This window comes from Globicephala melas, chromosome 1, assembly GCF_963455315.2.
Source record: "Globicephala melas chromosome 1, mGloMel1.2, whole genome shotgun sequence".
NCBI classification, from domain to species: Eukaryota; Metazoa; Chordata; class Mammalia; order Artiodactyla; family Delphinidae; genus Globicephala; species Globicephala melas.
In genome coordinates, this window is record NC_083314.1 from 34,490,999 (window position 1) to 34,505,950 (window position 14,952).

The 14,952-nt window shown below is 46.1% G+C and overlaps 2 protein-coding genes and 1 long non-coding RNA gene across 5 annotated transcripts in view; 1 reads left to right on the forward strand and 2 right to left on the reverse strand.

The window, feature by feature from the left end:
- The window catches only part of SLC41A1 (solute carrier family 41 member 1), a 23,092-nt gene extending 22,219 nt beyond the window's left edge, over positions 1 to 873 (reverse strand). Inside the window, exons 1-2 of one of the 2 annotated variants that reach the window (XM_060293669.1) lie at positions 789 to 873; positions 302 to 419 (exon numbers count right to left, since the gene is read on the reverse strand). The gene's annotated coding sequence lies outside the window, so the exon portion shown is untranslated. Of the gene's footprint in view, positions 1 to 301; positions 425 to 788 lie in introns of those variants that run through there. The other variant, XM_070043627.1, reaches the window with a different exon arrangement.
- The window catches only part of LOC132596793 (uncharacterized), a 27,840-nt gene continuing 12,894 nt past the window's right edge, over positions 7 to 14,952 (forward strand). Inside the window, exon 1 of the long non-coding RNA XR_009562799.1 lies at positions 7 to 480. This is a non-coding gene — a long non-coding RNA (uncharacterized lncRNA). The remainder of the gene's footprint in view (positions 481 to 14,952) is intronic.
- The window catches only part of PM20D1 (peptidase M20 domain containing 1), a 27,475-nt gene continuing 18,335 nt past the window's right edge, over positions 5,813 to 14,952 (reverse strand). Inside the window, exons 13-14 of one of the 2 annotated variants that reach the window (XM_060293664.2) lie at positions 13,720 to 13,815; positions 5,813 to 12,452 (exon numbers count right to left, since the gene is read on the reverse strand). In XM_060293664.2, the coding sequence (XP_060149647.1) occupies positions 12,347 to 12,452; positions 13,720 to 13,815 (202 nt within the window). In that variant the 3' untranslated portion in view covers positions 5,813 to 12,346. Of the gene's footprint in view, positions 13,816 to 14,952 lie in introns of both variants that reach the window. The other variant, XM_030872802.3, reaches the window with a different exon arrangement.

Consider the following 14,952-nt stretch of genomic DNA (forward strand, 5'->3'; position numbering starts at 1 on the left):
GGAGCGACTGGAGCCAGAGGCTGGCTCGCGGGTCCCAGCGCCCATCCGCCGGCTGCCTGAGGTTCCCGCTCCAGGCGCCTTGCCACCTCCCTCGGGCCCGCCCCGCCGCGCTGGGACCTTTCCTCGCTCTTTAAAGCCGTGTTCGCCTGTGCACGTCTATCCCTGCATCTTGAATGTTTCCTTGAGCCGGGGAGACTGGGAAACCTCCCCGTGGAGCCAGCCAGCTCTGACCTCCGGGCCTCAAGCAGCCATCCCCGTGCTCTTAACCCCGCGCTTGGTTCCCGGAGAGAACCGTCCCTACCTTGTTCTCGGACACAGCTCCTCTCCTGCTGGCTAGTCTCCTCGCGCTTCCGCCAGAATCCGCATTCCTCCAAGCGCGTGGCTCAGCCTGATAGAACCGGCCTTAATAAAGTCCCAGCCTTGAAAGGGGCGGGAAGAGAGGTCAGACTCACCGCTGTGGTCCCACACGCAGCAACTGAGGTAGGGGCGGGGGGGGGCCTGGCTTCCTCTGACCCACTGATCCTGGTGGCAGCATGGGAAGAGATGTCTCCGTCCCTGCCTAAACGAAGTCCAACTTTCCCTGACGCACCTTATGGGATCAAAGAGGGGTGTTCCCATTTCGCCGTTTGCCACTTCCTCCCTGGGGTATCTCTACCTCTCTAACGCAATTTCAGTACAGGTTCTTTTGGGGATGTTTTTGTGCAGGGGGTGTGACCTCCCCCATAAAGGAACCGCCTCCCCCATAAAGGAACCGCCACCCCCAGGTTTTCCCCTCTTGTCAGTGGAACCTGTGACCAGTGGTTCCTTCCTGTCATTTTCCTCCCGGAAAGTGGCTAAGGGGTGCATTCGAGCATGACTCTAGACCCCTGGATGGGTTTTGGAGTAGAGTAGTGCCTGGGGAGAGAACACAGTGCTGGGTATGAAGCTTTTGGCTGCGCTTTCCTCTTTCCGAAGTACACGCACCCCCCAGCACACACAGCAACAGAGGCAGGTGATTCCCTTGGGCAAGGATGGCAAACGTGTACAACCTAGCTCCTCACCTCCCACTCTAGTCCTCAGGATTATTCCAGTTTAGCTGCTGGGAATTTGCATCAAGGGCCTGAAGTCTCACAGCACCTAGTAGAGAAAATGTCAGTGTCAAAACTGGGGTTCTAATTTTGGCTACAAACACTGAGTCTCTCCGCCTGGAGACAGAAGTAACTGCTAGACTAGGAAACATTGGGTTTCTTCCAAAGGATCAGTTTTTCAATAGGTGGTGTAGGGATGGGTGGGGAATTAAGGTTGATGTATCTGGAGACTTTTCAGTCAGGGGCTGGAAACAGTTCCTGCTCCATTCAACAGTCTTCCCTGCTCCCTTTTCATCTTGCCGCAGCTAATCCACCTGTATGTAAAATCTTGATATGCCTTCTATTCCCTTCCCACCTATTTTTTTTAATCCCCCTTTAACAGTTCCTCCTTTCCTGTGAGTTTTTTTTTTAATTGAATTATACCAGACCTATGGGAAAGTGCACAAATCCTAAGTGTGCAGGTCAACAAATTACGACACAGTGAACATACCTGTATAATGGCCACCCAGATCAGGAATTCGACCATTACCAGCACCCCCAAAGCCCTCCGCATGTCTCCTCGCAGTCACTATGCCACCTTCCTTCCCAAATTAACCTCTATCTAATCCCATATGTTAGTTGTATCCGCTTTTGAACTTTATATAAATGAAACCATTCAGTTGGTACTATTTTTTAAATTAATTAATTATTTTTGGCTGCGTTGGGTCTTCGTTGCTGCACATGGGCTTTCTCTAGTTGCGGTGAGCGGGGGCTGCTCTTCATTGCGGTGCACGGGCTTCTCATTGCGGTGGCTTCTCTTGTTGCGGAGCACGGGCTCTAGGTGCACGAGCTTCAGTAGTTGTGGCATGCGGGCTCAGTAGTTGTGGCATGCGGGCTCAGTAGTTGTGGCTCACAGGCTCTAGAGCGCAGGCTCAGTAGTTGTGGCACACGGGCTTGGTTGCTCCGCATGTGGGATGTGGGATCTTCCCGGACCACGGCTCGAACCCGTGTCTCCTGCATTGGCAGGCGGATTCTTAACCACTGCGCCACCAGGGAAGTCCCTCAGTTGGTACTATTTTGTGTCTGGCTTCTCTCACTCAGTATGTTTGTGAAATTCATGCATATTGTTGTGGTAGCAGTAGCTCATTTATTTTCATTGCTCTATGGTATGCCATTGCAGATGTTGATGAAAAAATTAATCAATAGTCAATCTAAGAAAGAAATAGAAAATTTTATTCGAGGCAACCTGAGGATTATAACTCAGGAGACAGTTTTTCAGAAACCTCTGAGGACTGTTCTGCCCATTAAAGGTCAAAGCACAGTTATATACGTTTTTGAGACAAAGGTTTATACACCAAATGACATATTGACAGTTTACGCAATCCAGATCTGCAGTATAAAGCAGTGGGTCATCATGACCCCTTACAAGATTGAGAAGGAATGTTATCTCCTAAGGAGGTCTGGTTAATACAGACGCACGATACACACTAAAGGGGAAGGAGGAGGCCCAAATGGGAGAGAAAACTTTTTTGTTTAAATTTTTCCTGTCTTGGAATAAAATATGAATTTTATTTTGTCACCATTAAATGCATATACCACAATTTATTTTTCTATTATTCTGGTGGACATTTGGGTCGTTCTCAGTTTGGGATTGTTATCAATAATGCTGCTATAACCGTTTTGTTTCTGTCCTTTGATACACTTATGTTTCTATTTCTGTTGGATATATACCTAGGAACAGACTTACTGGGTCATAGGCTATGTTTATATGTTTAGTGTCAATAAATGCTACTAAATCATTTTCCAGAGTGCTCATGTTAGTTTACACTCCTGCTGGCAGCGTCTTAGAATTCCAGTTGCTCCACATCATCATCAACGCTTTGTACTGTCGATCTATAAAGATTTAAAAATGTTAGCCATTCTGGTGGGTGGTACCTCATGGTGGTTCAGATTTGCATTTCCTTGGTAACCAGTGAGATTAAGCACCTTTTCATATATTTATTTACTATTTGGATATCTGTTCAAGTACTTTGTCCATTTCTTTGTCCACTTTCTATTAGGCTTTCTGTCTTATTGCTTTGTAGGATTAAAAAAAATTAATTTATTTTATTTATTGATTTTTGGCTGTGTTGGGTCTTCGTTGCTGTGCGCAGGCTTTCTCTAGTTGCGGCGAGCGAGGGCTACTCTTCGTTGCGGTGTGTGGGCTTCTCATTGCGGTGGCTTCTCTTGTTGCGGAGCATGGGCTCTAGGCGCATGGGCTTCAGTAGTTGTGGCTCAGGGGCTCTAGAGCACAGGCTCTGTAGCTGTGGCACATGGGCTTAGTAGCTCCGCGGCATGTGGGATCTTCTCGGACCAGGGCTCGAACCCATGTCCCCTACATTGGCAGGCGGATTCTTAACCACTGCTCCACCAGGGAAGCCCTATAGGATTTCTTTATACATTTCAGATATGAGTTCTTTATTGGTTACGGGTACTGCAGATATTTCTATGAGTATATAAATACAGAAGGCCCCAGTTTTGGGGTCTTCCAAAGCCTCAGGGCCACTGGGACAAGACTATATTTTGATCACTAGTGTACTCCCAGCTCCCAGCACTTAGTAGGTACTAAATAAATATGTGGAATGAATGATGGATGAGACTCATTCAGGTAGTCTGCCCTGTGTTGCGCTGATTCCTAGGGCCAAACACTGAAAGGGGATAGAGGGAGCAGATTTCCTTCCAGCCCAGCCAGCTGTGACCTTGGGAAGGGGAAGACACCCAGCCCTTCCCTACTGAAAAAAGCAGAAACAGCTACAGTCTGTGAAGAGAGAAGCAGGGATGTAGGGAGCAGAGGGCGCAGTTGAAAAGACAGGAACTACAAGCAGGTAGCAAGCCAGCCAGATACTTCAGAAGGAGAGACTCGGAGGTGGAGGGGGCGGTGGTGTCAAAGAGACAGTAAGGGTCTCTGAGCATCACAGTGGACCTTTGTATGGCAAAAGCCTCCAAGGTCATGCAGGCGCTACTCCTGCTTACTCTTGTTTTTCTTTTGGCCGAGCCGCTCTGCATGCAGGATCTTAGTTCCCCCACTAGGGATTGAACTGGGGCCCCCGGCAGTGAAAGCACTGAGTCCTAACTACTGGACTGCCAGGAAATTCCCTCCTGCTTACTCTTTTTTGTAGATATCTCTATTGGGGTATAATTGCTTTCCTCCTGCTTACTCTTAAAGCTTGTTAGTTGAGAGAGCTCTTCTACACTTTTCCTTTCCAAAGGAGATGCCTTGAGACTGGTTGTGGCGTCTCATTCCTACCTCCCCAATAAGGAACTTTCTTCTTCAGAACTGGCTTTAACTTCGTTATGGCCTATAATATCCATCGTGAAGATGAAAGACCACTGAGTCACTGCCAGCCCCTTCATCTCCAGGAAGTCTTTCCCCAGGCCTGTTGTGTTCTCTCACAGTGTTCTGTCACCATCTTTCTCTCCACTGTCCTCTCCTTCCCCTCCTTCAGCTATAGCTGATACCAGGTCAGGTCAGAAGTCTGACCAACTCCCATGACTACAGAAGAGAAATTGCTCCCTTGCAACACTGCAAAAACCTCACAGCATCCCCTCCCTCCAGAAGACAATGAGGCTAGAAGCTGCTCCAGAATTTTCTATATAGGATAAGCTTGGGGACTTAGCAGTTTAGCCGGAGAGGGGTTGATGAAGTGTCATGAAATGGCACTTGTATAGCAGGCACAGCGCTTCGCTTAGAGTATGAGATTGTTGGCGGGGGTGGAGGATTCGGGGGAAGGAGGAGGTGTTGATCACTGGCCAGGGGCCAGTGGAGGAGCCTGGGAGGGAAGTACCTCCGTGGGCGGCCCTCTTCAGTCTTGCTTGGCACTTTTCTAATATATGGTTCATTTAGCTTCCATCCTGAGGTCCTCCAGGTCCCTTGGCCTTCTTTCAGGAACAGCCGCTATCTACCAATGGCTTCTCCACGAACTACCTGGATGCCCATCCTGAAACATTACAAAATTCCAGAGCCCTGTAAATCCTGGATCCCCTAACTAGCATGGTATAGTCACAAGACTAGCCTGACATGGCTGGAAAGTTTTCTGTCTTTTGTTTCTGCTGGGGAAGGGATGCCCCCTCCCATTTTTCCCTTTGCTATAACCCCTCCCCAGCTATCTCCCTCCCAGAGGTCAACTTCTTTCCTGCTGCCCTGAGCTAAGGTGATATCCCCTTCCGGCTTTATTCAGTTCTAGGAGGATGTAGTGATGGGGGTGGATGGGGAAGTGTGGCCATCTGTGCTCAAAGCTAGTTGCTCTCACCATCCCCTTTTCTTCTAACTGAGCTCTCCTTTCCCAAAGCCCTCTGGGTACTCTCCCTGGATTCCTTTAGGCTGGATGGTTCCCGGTATTTTGGAACTGCAGTTCTGAAATTACTGGGTATAACTGGGAAGAGTTAACAGCAAGCAAAATAGTCTGGTGAGCTATAACTGGGGAGATGAAGTAATCTGTGAGAGAGGCAGAGTTGCAGAGTGGAATGTGCCACAGCTTTGCAATCACATGGGTTTGAATCCATGCTCAGTCACATATTAGGTATGTGACCTTGAGCAAACTCCTTTATGTCTCTGAGCCATTATCTAAAAAATGGAGACACTACTCTCTTTCTTATAGATGCTGTGAATATTAGTGATACCGTAGCATTTGGAACATTTCCCACACACGGTAAGGACTAGTACGATTTCACCAAAGAGGAAGAGCCACAAATAAGAATTAGGCATCTGGAAGGGGCAGCTCGGGGCAGCTCAGGCTCTCTCTGGGACTCACACTGAGGTCTAGACTTCACAGAGTGTGAGGGCACTCCTAACTGCAAAGTGTTAAAGATGGACCATCTCTGTCGCATGGACGTGGGTGGGGAGATAGTCTGGGGGGCAGCACTCCTGTAGTAAGTTATCGGCCAAAGATGAGTAAGCTTGATCTTTCCAGAGACAGGATGCAAGAAGATCATATTTTGCAAACCAGATTATCTAGTTTCAAAATGCCCTCTGTGTTTACTGCCCTTTGATTGTCTGCTAGCCCAGGGTTTCCTAAACAGGCTTGGTCATAGGAATCTCCTGTGGGCACTTCTTTTAAAATATAGATTTCCAGCCTTCTCTCCTGGAAATTCTGTTTCCAAAGATCTGGTGCCAGGCCAGGAAATCCACCCTTTTAATTAGTGCACAAGATGACTCCCATGATCTGACCAGTTTGGGGAACAGTGCCCCAACCCCGTGGTTCTCAATCAAGGCTACATATTAGAACAATATGCCTTTGTCATAGGAGGAAACACTGAACACTTGGAAGGCTCTGGAAGTCTTCAAAGACATGGAGATGCTTCAGTTGAATCTTCCTGTGTGGATTTACATATTGACTCATTTAATCCTAATAATTACTCTGTGAAGTAGGCTGTTTCAACGTAACAGCTCAAAACCAAGTCTGTGGATTGGAGAAAAGTAGGTGTATTCAAAAGTTATTTAGGTTAGTGACTAGGGAAATGCAAATCAAAACCACAAGGGAGGGCTTCCCTGGTGGCACAGTGGTTAAGAATCTGCCTGCCAATGCAGGGGATATGGGTTCGAGTCCTGGTCTGGTAAGATCCCACATGCCGCGAAGCAGCTAAGGCCATGTGCCACAACTACTGAGCCTGCGTGCCTAGAGCCGGTGCTTTGCAACAAGAGAAGCCACCGTAATGAGAAGCCCGCGCACCACAACGAAGAGTAGCCCTCGCTTGCCGTAACTAGAGAAAGCCCATGCACAGCAACGAAGACCCAACGCAGCCAAATAAATAAATTAAAAACAAACAAACAAAAAACCCACAAGGGATACAACTTCACAGTCACTAGGTTGCTCATTAAAAAAAGAGGAGCAAAACCCAGAAAATATAACAAGTGTTGGTGAGGATGTGGAGAAATTGGAACCCTTGTCCGTTTGCTGGTGGGAATGTAAAATGGGGCAGCTGCTGTGGACATAGTTCAATATTTCCTTAAAAAGCTTAACGCAGAATTACCATATCACCCAGCAATTCCACTGCTAAGTATATGCCCAGAAGAATTGAAAACAGAGGAGAAAAGCATTCTATTTAGAGGAAACTGAGTGACATGGCAGGTAAGCAAGGGAGACTGTGGCATTTCCAGGAACAGCAGAGTTTTCAACGTGTGGCTGCACGCATGTAGAGAAGTGGAGGGTGAAAGATGAAATATAGTCTTCGATGATTAAGTTACACAACTTAAGACGTATTGTTTGATGTGTTGGGTTTGTTTTCCCAACTAGGCTACAAAGTCCTTGAACATAGAAGCTTTATGTTTTAAAATTTATATTAATTTTTAATGCCTTTGCTGACACCGTCTACTATTTTAAAGACTATTTTCTTTTTGGCCACACCATGTGGCTTATGGGATCTTAGTTCCCTGACCTAGGATCCAACCTGGGCCCACGGCAGTGAAAGCACCGAGTCCTAACCACTGGACCACCAGGGAATTCCCTAAAGATTATTTTATTTATTTATTTTTAGATGTTGGGGGTAGGAGTTTATTAATTAATTAATTTATTTTTGCTGTGTTGGGTCTTTGTTTCTGTGCGAGGGCTTTCTCTAGTTGTGGCAAGCCGGGGCCACGCTTCATCGCGGTGCGTGGGCCTCTCACTATCGCGGCCTCTCTTGTTGCGGAGCATAGGCTCCAGATGTGCGGGCTCAGTAGTTGTGGCTCACGGGCCTAGTTGCTCCGCGGCATGTGGGATCCTCCCGGACCGGGGCACGAACCCGTGTCCCCTGCATTGGCAGGCGGACTCTCAACCACTGCGCCACCAGGGAAGCCCCATTTTTTAATTGGGTTGTTTGGGTTCTTATTGTTCAGTTTTAAGAGTTCTTTGTATGTTTTGGATAACAGTCCCTTATCAGACGTGTCTTTTAACATGCTAATTTAAATTTACAAATTTGGTTCTTCTTCCTTGATCAGACCCTTAGATATTGAGTCTCATTTATTCTTGTAGTGTTAATTTATGTTGCTATGTTGATGACTCCCAAATATCTTTGTCTTAGACTTTTCTTCTTAGCTCCGGACTTGGGTGCCTCAACACTTCCCACTTGTCATATCCGAAATGGAGCTCATCATCTCCTAGATATCTACTCCTTCTTCAGTCTTCCCCTTCTCAGTAAATGTAGTCACTCTCCTATTTGCTCAAGTCAGCTGGCTGGGAGTCATTCTTGACTCCTTCCTCTATTTCTCCATCTCCCTACCATCCATCAATCACCAAGTGCCATCCATTGGCTCCACCTCCTAAAGACTTTTTTTTTGGATTGATTTTTTTTTTAATTGAGGTAAAATTCACATAACATAAAATCAACCATTTAAAAGCATACAATTCACTTGCTAATGGATAAACAGCAAGGTCCTACTATAAAGCACAGAGAACTATATTCAGTATCCTATGATAAACCATAATGGAAAATAATATTTAAAAAAAGAATGTATATATAACTGAATCACTTTGTCGTACTGCAGAAATTAACACAACTTTGTAAATCAACTATACTTCAATGAATAAAATAAAAGCATACAATTCACCAACATAGAAAACAAACTTATGACTACCAAAGGGGAAGGGGGGGAGATAAATTAGGAATTTGGGTTTAAAAGATACACACTACTATATATAAAATAAATAAACAACGAGTATAGCAGAGGGAACTATATTCAATATCTTGTAATAACCTATAATGGAAAAGAATCTGAAAAAAAATAGAATAACCTAAAATGAAAGGAAAATGTTTCACGTGTACACTTTTCTGTACACGTGAAACATTTTAAATCAGTATACTTCAATTTAAAAAAATACGATCCAGTTAGCATTTAGTACATTTACAATATTGTGCAACTCTTACCTCTATTTAGTCACATTTTCATTACACCAAAAGGAAACCACTTAATCATTAATCACTCCCCCCTCCCCCATCCCCCTAGCTCCTGGCAATCACTAGCCTGATTTCTGTCTCTATGGATTTCCTATTTTGGATGTTTCGTAAAAGTGGAACCACGTAATATGTGACCTTTTGTGTCTGGCTTCTTTCTCTCAACATAATGAGTTCAAGGTTCATCCATGTTGAAGCATGTGTCATTGCTTTTCATGGCGACTTAAGAGTCCACAGTATGGATACAATGTATTTTGTTTATCCATTCACCTGTTGATGGACATTTGGTTTGTTTCCACCTTTTGGCTATTGTGAATAGTACTGCTAGGAGTACAAACTTTTGTGTGAATACATGTTTTCAGTTCTTTTGAGTATATGCTTAGGAGTGGAATTGCTGGGTGATATGGTAATTCTACGTTTAACTTTTGGAGGAAACAATAAACAGTTTTCCACAGCAGCGGCACCATTTTGCATTCCCGCCAGCAAAGGCACCAGGGTTCCAATTGCCCCACACCCTCACCAACACTTGTTGTTTTCCTCTTTTTTAATTATGGCTAACCTAGTAGATGTGAAGGGGTATCCCTTGTGGTTTCGATTTGCATTTCTCTAATGACTAACCTAAATAACTTTTTAATACACCTACCTTTCTCCAATCCACTGACTCGATTTTTCAACTGTTACATTGCAACAGCCTACTTCCTAGGGTAATTATTAGTATTAAATGATTATACACACACAAATCTATCTATATCTAGATATAGATATACATAGATATAATTATTTAGAACAGTGCCTGGAATAGAGTAATCACTGTGTAAGTGTTAGAAAGAAGGAATAAAAGGAAGAAAAGAAGGATGGAAAGATGGAAGGAAGGAAAAATAACCTTTTAACTATTTTTCCCTTTCCCATTGTCCCTAAGTCAAGTTCCAGAATTCCTATCCTGACTTACAAGGCCCAAACAGGCCTCCTTTCAGTTTCCTGAAGGCAGCAGGCTCTCATTTGCACACTCTATTATGTCTGGCGCATCTTCCACCGCACCCCACCCCATTCTCCCCAATTCTTTGCCTTGTTAACTCTTATTCAATCTTGAAGTCTTAGCTTATTCATGACCTCCTTACCACAGAGGCCTTCCTGATTCCTCCAACTGGGCACCATCGGGTATATAAAATAAGACCTTATCTCTTAGACCTGGGCAAGAGAGCTCCTTGCCCTGGGCTTCATGCTTTAGAAGGTACCATAGATTACAGCCACAAAAGAACTAAATCTATTAAAAACCTAGAGGTGTTTCTGTCACTTGGGATTCAGCACTCAGTGCTGGCACAGAGCACCTGTCACCCTAAACACATATTTCTAAGACTAACATAGTTCAGGCCCCAGAGAAACGCTTTTCTACATAAATTGCCCTGTGTCTTCAGAAAAAAAAAAAAATTACATCTGAAATACCCTGAAGGTTTGTGTGTTGTGTCACTGTGAACTTTGGAGACAGACTAGCTTTGGAGTGCAGGGAGGAATTCAGCTGTCAAAGTGCTTAGCTAAGGGAAAAGAAAATTGACTTGTCAAGTCCTTCCTCTTGGATAGCATGACGGTAATAGGTTCCTGCGCGACATGTTATTTCCCAGGAGTGCTGAGCAACCATTATCTTGCTCCTCTTTGAGTCCCAATTTCTGGTTTTGTAGGAACTCATGAATTAGTGTAATATCTGCAACATTGCACATGGTGGTTGAGGAACATTTTGTAGCATTAAGTAATTTATAGCATTCTTACATTTGTAGGTCTAGATGTCACATATATGAAATGATACTTATCCTTTTTATTGATAGCCTCATGGACACTGAACACAAAAATTGCAAATAGTTTCATTGTTATTAAAATATTTAATTAGGTTTAAAATTTGAAAAAATTAATGAAGTGTCCAACTCTTCAGTAGGAACTTTGTCTCTCTTATTTCCTCTGGAAGAAAAGAATACTGGGTCTAGAATGGCCAAGTTTTCAGCAACTCAGGCTCAAAATCAAGGGACTTCAGCCAAAATTTACTCCTTTCCTTTCCCACTCTCTTTGCTTATGAATATTTTGTCTTCCTTCCAACCTTAGGGAGGTATGAGTGAGAAGCTTGAGCTAATTCCTTGATGGGGGTGTGCTGTGCACTTGTGATTATCTGCTGAAGCTCTTTCAAGGTGGACTTGGGGAGTGGCAGATGGATGAAGGTAGGGGTGGAGGAAAGTCCCAGGTTCATTGGCCCATCCTGCCCAGAATCTTAGGGCTCACGTTGTTCTGGCCAGCACTTTCAGCTGCTCTTTCCAGAAAACTTCAGGGGACAGAGGGCTGGAATTTCTGTGTTCTCAGAGCCAGGATTTGGAGCAGCTCCCTCTCAAGGCTTTCCTTCCCACTCCGGGGGCTCAGAACACTATTGTTTCTGATGCTTGAAGAGAGTGGTGAGACCAGACAGGGACAGCGTTCCCTGCTCACTCTTCTCTCAGTTATCCCACAGATCATTAGAGACCTGGCTGTCCCCAAACTCAAGAAGGGGGAAGAGCTGAACCCAGAAGCAGGGGGTGGGTGTGTAAGGAATGCTGCCAGACGGACGGAGAGATGTGACTAGGGAGAGGTCAGCCAGGGGAACAGAGAGCTTGAGCTAAGAACCAAATCCAACAGTAGAACAGTCTTTGTCCTTGAGATCTCCCTGGGTCAGAATGAATGAGCCAGACACCACAGGTTCTTGGGGCAGGCAGTGTGGTGTGACTGAAAAAGCACTGGACTTGGGGATTTTTGAGCTGCATTTGAATTCTAAGGCTGCCCCTTAAGAACTGTGTAATCTGGGCAAATGACTTCTCCGAGCCTCAGTTTCCTCTTCAGTACTATTAGCACAGGCTTTGGATGCAGACAGACTCTGCCCCTAACACCTGCATGACAAATTACTTAACCTCTGAGCCTCAGTTGCCTCATCTGTTAAAAACAGGGGCAGTAACCCCTTTGGAGTGATTGTCAGTATTAAATAAGATAATCAACGGGAAGTAGATTTCATCAGTCACAAAGGATCATGGGATAACAATGAGCTTGGGGCCAGGTGACATGGGTTTGAAACTGCCTCCAGCTAGATGCGTAACTTCTCTGAGAACCAACTCCTCCTCTGTAAGAAAAATGATGCCTTCTTCACGGGGGTTCTTATGTGGCTCCGATGAGATAAGGTGTTGTGAAAGCACTTTGTACAGCTCTGCCCAAATGTGAAGAATCCTTTTTGTTCTTCAGCTCACCCTCTAACAAAGGCTGAATGAGTACTGAATTGGCCAGAAAAGGGAGGGCGAGGGAAGGAATGTGAATCTTAGGGGGAGTAGCAGAAAACCTCAAATAATTCCTGCACTGTGTTTCTAACACTTTCCATTAGGCCCCAGCTCCTAAGAACAGCTCACATCCACAGGCAGGCAGGAGGGGCCGGGCATTGTGAGGAGGGAAAAGGAGCCCACTGCCATCAAACCCCAGGAAGGCATGGAAGGTCCTTGTCTGGAGAGGAAAAAAAGAGGGAGTCTTTCAGGTCTCAGCTCCCTCTGTGTCTCCCTCCATGACCTTGACTCCCTTGTGATCCACAAAGCACAGCTCCCAGCCTTGAGCCAAGAAATGCTGCCTTTCAATGCTCCCCACCTGACAGCTACTGAGCAGATTCCAATACGCTCAGGCTTAGATTCCAGAGAAAAAAGACAGGAGCTCTGCAGTCCCCTAATGGAGGGCAGCTCGCCCCTCCCCCTGCCCCACCAGCCAGAGCAGAGCCCCTCCAGGCAGTCCCCCCACCCCATGTCCTCCACTTCTCTTTGATAAGTCTGAATTAGGACATGATGCCAGCGTCCTGCTGGTCCTGGGCTCCAGAGAGAGGCTGCCCTTCTCCTGGGAGCTCAGCCCGTGGGATGTGCAAGGGAAATGTTTCCACAGATTAGTGCCTCCTGGGGTGGGACAGCAGCAGCAGGTGGCAGGAACAGGGCAGGGGAGGGAGCAAAGCCCAGGGAGCCCTTGGGAGGAGCCCGAGGACAGAGGCTTGCTTCTCCAGGCTCCAGCCTCCAGAACCAGGAGGTCTGGGGTTCCTCCAAAGCCCCCTGCCTCTGTTTTACCCCCCAGCTGATGCAGCATAGACCATTTTATTTGACCAATTGTTGTGGCAATTATGGGAGTATCATAGTTAGACTAAGTCTTCCTCCAGGGGTAGAATAAAAGGGAGGATAAGGGGAGGGATGCAGGGGCAGGAGAGGAGAGATGAAGAGCCAGCTAAACAATCCAAGAAGACGGGGCGGGGGCTGGGGGAGGAAGGGAAATTACAGCAAGAAGAAATATATAAGCCATGGAAAAGGCAGCCCAACAAGCGTGCCCTAAATTAAACACTTGTAGAAGGTCAAATCTGGCTGATGTTTTTCAAATCTGCATTTGTTCAGTCAGGACTTAACAAGGAGCAGTTAAATCACCAGCGTGAGACAGACAGGCCAGATACCTTCTAAGGTAGTGACAAGAAGGCAGTAAATGCCGGTTGGCTGAGGGATGGAGTTGCCGGGAGGAAGGGAGAAGCCGGGCTCCTGCTGGCCTTCCCCTTCTCCCTGGCCTTGTTCTTGAGTGTTGAGTGAGTTTAGGAGTGAGCAAGGCAGGTGGGTGAGGTCAGTATAATGTGACTTTGACCCAAAGTTTCATCAACACTGGCTTCCCCCTTGGGTTAGTCCTGGCCCAGCATCAGCCATCCCTGATCCAGCTGGCTCCCCGACCTCACAGTTCGTGCAGGTGAGGAACTGGCCTTGGGTCTGCGTCAGCATTCTGGAGGAACTCGAAGATGAACTTCACCTGGGTCTCGTAGGCTTGGACTGAGATTTTCTCATTGATTCCGTGGATGCTGAGGGAAAGAGATTTGGGCGAGAGAGTCCATTGCTCTAGTACAAGTGTTATTACAGAGCACTCCCCACCCTACATCCCCTGAAGCCATTGGCCTTTGACTGTCCAGGGGTAGGAAGTGGGCAAGGTGGGAGCAGCCCTTTGTAGGAAGCGAGGTTTCATATGACATGTTGGTCATCTCTCCAAGATCCGTGTCCATGGCGAAGAACAGTGGGGGCAGATAATAATAAACTCCTGGGGACTGCAAATCATCTCCTGCTCTGGAATCCATTTGATAATTTCTCCTCTGAGGGAAAGTTATCTTTTAATTCTAAGGCCAGAATTCCAGCTAGACTTATCTCTAAGCCAGCCATCCCCCACCCCACATTACTAGGGGCACAAGTGGATAGGGAGGGCAATTGCCCAGGGTACCTATGGCTTCTCTACTTCACCTAGAACTTCACCTCCAGATCCGATGCCCACAACCTGCCTCAACACAACACAACATAACCACACATGTAACCTCAAAGATGAAAGGAAATAAAGAATAGCTACCTTCCCCTACCCCCATTAAAAAATGAACACCCCCCCATGAAATCTGTTCTTAAGCTCATATTGAAATATTTTTGTTTTATTGGTAACTGACTTATGATGAGGAAATCGGAGCTGGATATGGTAAAGAGCAGAGAGGTAAATGGCAATCATCCCCCCATACCCCAGGACTAAAAATTTGCTGAAGAACCCACAAAGTAGTAATTCACATGCAGTAGTTGAAATTAGTGCGTAGGTCTCAGACTCCTACACTGTGCTTTCTTTTGAGAATTCAAAGCACAAGCCCACCTTTGACCTCAAATGTGTCTGCATTTCACTGACTGGAAATTGAGAACTCTGTAGTACCCCCTCTTGGGGGAGAAGATGAGATCCAGAGGGGAAGCACTCTCTCAAAGGGAGGAAGAGGTGGGATTAGCGCTCAAGGGTCCTAATTCTTCCAGGTTCTCTCCGGTCATCTGATTATCTCCATCCCTGGAAACAGTCACCAATTCCCACTCATTCTGGGGAGTGGCAAGACTCTGGTGCTCAGGAAAATTGGCCAGTTGGGTTCCATAATATCTTTATTTTAGTTTGTGCAAACCCTGGGTTTCTCCCATTCTGTGGACTG